This window comes from Anguilla anguilla, chromosome 12, assembly GCF_013347855.1.
Source record: "Anguilla anguilla isolate fAngAng1 chromosome 12, fAngAng1.pri, whole genome shotgun sequence".
Lineage (NCBI taxonomy): Eukaryota > Metazoa > Chordata > Actinopteri > Anguilliformes > Anguillidae > Anguilla > Anguilla anguilla.
The window spans coordinates 43,052,464-43,059,628 of NC_049212.1; the positions used below are offsets into that span (position 1 = coordinate 43,052,464).

A 7,165-nucleotide genomic window follows, 5' to 3' on the forward strand; every position below is an offset into this window, starting at 1 on the left:
TGACATCTTTCTCTCTGCTTTCCCTCTGTGCCATCTTCCTCTGCACCATCTTTCTCTGCTTTCCCTCTGTGCCATCTTTCTCTCTGCTTTCCCTCTGCACCATCTTTCTCTCTGCTTTCCCTCTGCACCATCTTTCTCTCTGCACCATCTTTCTCTGCTTTCCCTCTGCACCATCTTTCTCTGCTTTCCCTCTGCACCATCTTTCTCTGCTTTCTCTCTGCACCATCTTTCCCTCTGTGCCATCTTTCTCTCTGCGTCATTATTTCTCTGCGTTCTGGGTGGAGGATCTCAGAAACTTGCCAGTGTACATTCTGTTACTGTCTGCATGTTTTACGTCATTGCGTAGGCTAGTACCGGATACGGAGATACAAATCTGTACCAAATTTTCTCAGTAGTTTGATGACGTACCAAGTTCTCACACGGGTTAAAGACACCTTAAAAAAGTGCGAGTGGAACTGAAGTGCACCATGCTGTGTTGTCAGTATTATTTTTTGTCTCATTATTTCCGTCCCGGAGAACGAGTCCCACTGAATCCTTTGTTTACACCCCCCCCCCCCCCCCCCCCCCCCCCAGGTCTGGTCCCAATTACACCATTCTGAAAAAGAAAAAGGGGGCCGCGTGTCTGTCTGTGCTGCTGATTCTCCGGGCACGAGCCAGTCCCGATGCGGCGCCCTTACTACAGACCCGTCAGTTCCACTTCAGTTGCGAAATGGGCCAGGACCGGTAGCCTATAATGGAGTATCATGTTAGGAGCAATTAGTGAAGCCTGCTCTCGCCCAACTTATTCGTGTTTGTTTATGAAACAACTGTAAGCGAAGTAATGCGTTTGGATACGCACACAGATGTACCAGTGCTGCTTCGATCAAAGCGGTGTATTAAATATTAAGCAGTTCCGGTGTGCGGTGTTGAAGAGACAGATGGCCGTTGTGCTGAGATGGCGTGAATGGTCGGTCTGGTCCTGTGAATCGCCGCTTTCCCCGTCGCAGGAGGGGAAGCGCTGGCACGCGGGAAGATTCATTAATGAGACGCGGCAGTCTCCGTTTTTCTTAAAAAAATATATAAATCATTCTGCACGTTGCTCCCTGTCTCCAGATAATAATCAGAACATTTTGTTATCTTACTTAAGCCAGGAATGATTAGCAATTCTCCTCTAAGATTGTTTTGATAGTTTCGATGTTTATTGTGATCAGAGCCTGCAGCACGCGCATTAAAGCCCAGACTAGTGCAGTACGAGGGGACTCTTCACTGGGTGTAAGCGCACGCGTACGTTCGTTGTTTCTCTAACGCGCAGACCCTGCTTTTCTGCTTCTCGTTTATCAGCGTTGCGGAAGCAACCCTTCCTTTCATCATTTTTAAAGAGGGAAGGAAGTGACTTGTCGAAGCTCAAACGGAAAGTTTTCATATCCTCCTGCTTTTCGATTTACACGATCCCCGCAGGCCCTGCTTTCCCCAATAGTTTCCTTCCATAAACACAGGATGGCCAGCCTTGGACTCTTTTGGGTGGAGGGCGCCCCCTGGAGGCTATTTCATTTTTACGGGCAGAGGCTCAAACATGAAAGAATCTCCATCTTGGGAAGCGCTTCTTAAAGTGGCAGTTTCACTTCGGTGTCTGTCGTGTTTTGGGCTGGGCACTAGATGGCAATGGAGTTCACAAAAGCATCCTGCTCATTACATTTGAGCTTTTATCTAATCTAGATTGACGTTCACAGATCTTATTGTGCCCATACGTTTATACAGCTGGGTATTTTCTGAAGTAATGCAGCTCAAGTACCTTGCTGAGGGGCACAATCGCGGTGTCCCAGCTTGGAATTAAACCCGCAATCCCAGGTCACTGACCATTACTGTGCCACTGCCTGTTTTGCACTAATGCTTATCACATGCTTTAGGGCTTGTTTCTCCATCCCCTGCTGAAGTGGTGAAAGATTTCCCCCCCCATCCACTGGGTGGCATGTAGTTTTGTTTAAATACGTACATTTCCTGATGATTGCGGCTATATGCGGTCCATATCCTGTCGCACAGGGTTTTACGCTGAAATCTTTGATCAAAGGCGGTTTCCTGCTCCGCACATGGAGCTCAGATATAAAAGTACACTTGCATGTGCACACGCCAGTGAAGCCACAGACATCAGCATCTCAACACAAACTCTGCTGACCTCACCAATGACACCAGTTAATGGGGGAAGTCTTTGACCTTATGTACTTGCCTTGTTTTTGAAGACTCAGAGGTCAAAGGTCAGTGGTTTTCTGAGAATTCTCAATTCTGAGTGACAGCATCCAACTGTGGTTGCTGTGGAAATGGCAAATTCTCCCCAAACAGCACGTCCCAGGAATCCTGAGCAAGATAAAAATATCCGCAGGAAGAACAGGAAAATCATTCCTGGTAGAAATGCGTGTGCGTTTAAGTTTGCCTGTCCAGGAGTTAAACTGAATAAAACCCTTATAATATGAATGTTCATCATGAACATGCTGTCAGTTCCCTTATAATATGAATGTTCATCATGAACATGCTGCCAGTTCCCTTATAATATGAATGTTCATCATGAACATGCTGTCAGTTCCCTTATTTGCTCACAGTTTTTCTGCACAGTCTTGTTGAGCAGAAGGAGGTGTTTAGATTCCCTCTCCAGAGCCAAAGTGTGCAGCTGTAAAGTGTTAAATCTGCATTGGGTTCAAGCTTGTTTCAGTTCAGCATTTGTGAGGTAATCCTGCTCTGTGGTTGAGCTCCACTGATAAACTAACAGAGAGAGAGAGAGAGGCCAGTCGCAGTGCTGGGTTTGCCTCCTCACTGTGGGTGATCCCTAACCCTAACACTGTGGGTGATCTGATACATTCTGTTTAATAACAGAAGGAGAGGGGGTAATAATGGGGAAGGGGGAAAGAGGAGTGAGAAACTTCTCAGTGTATAGCGAAAAAGCAAACCATTCCTCTCAGGGCAGGGTGACTGAGTTAAAGGGATTTATTACTGTGGAGACAAATTAGCATGGCTTAGTTTGAACATGGTTATCTTGGCCAATGTAATGCTAGTGATGCTACATCATACATGCTCACTGTGCTAGTGATGCTGCATAAACCTACCTTGCTATGCTAGTGATGCTATATAAACCTAGCTCGCTATGCTAGTGATGCTATATAAAACATGCTCGCTATGCTAGTGATGCTATATAAACTTAGCTCGCTATGCTAGTGATTCTACATCAAACATGGCCGCCACGCTAGTAAAGAGTGAAGCTGCCTCCTGACAGGGCATGTGTAGCTGGCATGTGTACCCGATTCCCTGGCAGCGCTGGGGCATTGTAGTGTGGGCACAGGACAGCGGGGGCATTGTGAGGGAACAGCACAAAGGGCTTCTCTGTCATTTCTGTGTCATTAAATAAAATCAGAGCAAAACGCTGTTTTTACTGGGAAGGAGCTGGCATGCCAACGTACCTGGGCATACGGTGCACTGCTTAGAGTGTGCTGTTCAGAGACCATCCAGGTTAGTGCTGTGTGTGTGTCTGTGTGTGTGTGACTGTGTATGTGTGACTGTGTGTGTGTCTGTGTGTGTGTGAGAGAGAGAGAGAGAGAGAGAGAGAGAGACTGTTTGTGTATGTGTATGTGTGTGTGTGTGTGAGACTGTGTGTGTGTGAGAGAGAGAGAGTGAGAGACTGTTTGTGTGTGTGTGTGAGACTGTGTGTGTGTGTGTGTGTACTTGCGTTTTGTATAATTTGGGAGGAAAGAGGGTTTTTGTGCTCCAGTTTAATTTCCCATAGTTAAATGGCTGCTGTAATTGTGTGGACAGTGGGTTCACATTCTCCAGCTCCAGTGAGCGCCCTGTTTTCATAAAGGTGACATGTTTACCTGTGAATGTTACTGTAAGTCCTCCCCGGTGCAGTTTGTTTCTTTGTTTGGAGTCTTAAAGGTTTTCCCGTGTTGGTCGGATGGGTGGAGACACACAGTGTGCTGCTGGAACTGATCGTGTTTAACAGGAGCTGAAAGTGCTCACGGTGGGTGGAGGGAGGGGGGGCTTAGTGGGCGTGGTCTCACAGAGGGGTGGGCTAGTGGGCGTGGTCTCACAGAGGGGTGGGCTAGTGGGCATGGTCTCACAGAGGGGCATGTTTGTGGGCATGGTCTCACAGAGAGGCGGGTTTGTGGGCGTGGTCTCTGAGGGGCAGACTAGTGGGCGTGGTCTCACAGAGAGGTGGGTTTGTGGGTGTGGTCTCTGAGGGGCAGGCTAGTGGGTGTGGTCTCACAGAGGGGTGGGTTAATGGGTGTGGTCTCGGAGAGGGGCATGATTTGTGGGTGTGGTCTCAGAGAGGGGCAGGTTTATGGGTGTGGTCTCAGAGAGGGGCATGATTAGTGGGTGTGGTCTCACAGAGGGGCATGATTAGTGGGTGTGGTCTCACAGAGGGGTGGGTTAATGGGTGTGGTCTCACAGAGGGGCATGATTAGTGGGTGTGGTCTCACAGAGGGGCATGATTAGTGGGTGTGGTCTCACAGAGGGGCATGATTAGTGGGTGTGGTCTCACAGAGGGGCATGATTAGTGGGTGTGGTCTCACAGAGGGGCAGGGTTAATGGGTGTGGTCTCACAGAGGGGCATGATTAGTGGGTGTGGTCTCAGAGGGGTGGGTTAATGGGTGTGGTCTCACAGAGGGGCATGATTAGTGGGTGTGGTCTCACAGAGGGGCAGGGTTAATGGGTGTGGTCTCACAGAGGGGCATGATTAGTGGGTGTGGTCTCACAGAGGGGCAGGGTTAATGGGTGTGGTCTCACAGAGGGGCATGATTAGTGGGTGTGGTCTCAGAGGGGTGGGTTAATGGGTGTGGTCTCACAGAGGGGCATGATTAGTGGGTGTGGTCTCAGAGGGGTGGGTTAATGGGTGTGGTCTCACAGAGGGGCATGATTAGTGGGTGTGGTCTCAGAGGGGTGGGTTAATGGGTGTGGTCTCACAGAGGGGCAGGGTTAATGGGTGTGGTCTCACAGAGGGGCAGGGTTAATGGGTGTGGTCTCACAGAGGGGCATGATTAGTTTGCGTGGTCTCACAGAGGGGTGGGTTAGTGGGTGTGGCTCATTGCTGATGAAAGAGGAGCACTGAAAGACTGCTGGAGCTCCACCCATCTTCTCCCTGAACACACCCATACCCACAAACACACACACCCACACACCAGACACATTTACATTTATATTTATTTATTTAGCAGATCCTTTTATCAAAAGCAATGGACAAAAGTACATATCATGGCCATAGGAACAACTACAAAACACACGTTCGCTAAAGTACAATCATACAGACACACACACACACACTCACACACACATGCACACACATACACTCACGCTGACACACATGCACACACATATACATACACTCACAAGAGAGACATCTTAGAAACAGTGGTATCAGAGGCATCTTAGCTTTATTAGCTCAGACAGCAAGACTCTAACATGACACTGAACTAACCTGCAGAGGGAGAGCGAGAATGGAAGAGGGGGAGAGAGGGAGAGGGGGGGGGAGGGAGGGAGGGACAGAGAGAGCAAGAGAGAGAGGGAGGGACAGAGAGAGAGAGGGAGGGACGCAGAGAGAGAGAGGGAGGCAGGGAGGGAGAGAGGGAGGGAGGGACAGAGAGGGAGAGGGAGGGAGGGACAGAGAGAGAGAGAGAGAGAGAGGGAGGGACAGACAGAGGGTGTGTGTGTGTGTGTGTAGGGTAGAGTGCATGTACTCTTGGTTTTTGGCATTTGGTTCTGGTCAGCTGACTGATATGCGGGGCTGTGATTGGCTGGCGCAGCGCTGTACAGCTGGTCTGTGGGCAGATGTGAATGAGACAAGGCAGGCAGTGTTTCCCAGCCCGGGGCAGACACACAGACCCAGCGCAGCGAGCGGATCAGCCGCGTTCCCGGGATGCAGACATGGGCTGCGGGGCGAGTGTGCTGCTGCAGCAGGCCTTCCGCTCAGCCATGCGCAGGAACTGCCCCCACATCTGCCCCCACCGCCACCAGCCGCCGTCTCTGGAGATCCTGTCCCAGGAGGAGGGCTACACTGCCAGCCCACCCCACACTACCATCGTCATGGTAACGTAGTGCCCCTGGCTGCAGAGGGGAGGGGGCTGAGGCTGGGGAGGGGAAGCAGTGTGCCATCATTTCCTGTGCAACTGTAATCTGGCTGACTCAGTGTGATGTGACTGTGGGATGTGACTCTGTGATGTGACTGTGGGATGTGACTCAGTGTGATGTGACTGTGGGATGTGACTCAGTGAGATGTGACTCTGTGATGTGACTCTGTGATGTGACTGTGTGATGTGACTCAGTGGGATGTGACTGTGTGATGTGACTCTGGGATGTGACTGTGGGTTGTGACTCAGTGGGATGTATAGGGCTGGTGGGGTGGGGGGGGTAGAGGGGTTGTGGTGGTGGGGGGACGGGTAGAGGGGCTGTAGTGGGGGGAACGGGTAGAGGGGCTGTGGTGGGGGGGCGGGTAGAGGGGCTGTGGTGGGGGGCTGGTCGAGGGGCTGTGGTGGGGGGGCGGGTTAGAGGGGCTGTGGTGGGGGGGGTAGAAGGGCTGTGGTGGGGGGGCGGGTAGAGGGGCTGTGGTGGGGGGGGCGGGTAGAGGGGCTGTGGTGGGGGGGCGGGTCGAGGGGCTGTGGTTGGGGAGGTAGAGGGGCTGTGGTGGGGGGGCGGGTAGAGGGGCTGTGGTGGGGGGGCGGGTCGAGGGGCTGTGGTGGGGGGGGTAGAGGGGCTGTGGTGGGGGGGGGCGGGTCGAGGGGCTGTGGTGGGGGGAGCGGGTCGAGGGGCTGTGGTGGGGGGGTGGGGGGTAGAGTGTCTGCGGTACTGGGTGTGGGGGGCGCAGGGGCTGGGCTGCTGTTCTCTCTCTGTCCTGTGCGTTCTCCAGGTTTTATGAATGGTTTGCTCATCTGTGTGACTTTGACTGGACAAATGAAACTGCCCTGCTGAGTTTTTTATTTATTTATGGAGGTTTGATGTGTCAGATGGGTTATACCTGTAGAACACGCTGAGCATGCTCAGATGGGTTATACCTGTAGAACACGCTGAGCATGCTCAGATGGGTTATACCTGTAGAACGCACTGAGCATGCTCAGATGGGTTATACCTGTAGAACACGCTGAGCATGCTCAGATGGGTTATACCTGTAGAACGCACTGAGCATGCTCAGATGGGTTATACCTGTAGAACA

At 51.5% G+C, this 7,165-nt stretch overlaps 1 protein-coding gene across 1 annotated transcript in view; it reads left to right on the top strand.

Annotated features, from left to right (window-relative positions):
* The first annotated feature begins 5,717 nt into the window (after positions 1-5,717).
* Positions 5,718-7,165, top strand: part of dock10 (dedicator of cytokinesis 10) — a 66,849-nt gene continuing 65,401 nt past the window's right edge. Inside the window, 1 exon segment of the mRNA XM_035384205.1 lies at positions 5,718-6,045. Within this exon segment, the coding sequence (XP_035240096.1) occupies positions 5,794-6,045 (252 nt within the window). The 5' untranslated portion in view covers positions 5,718-5,793.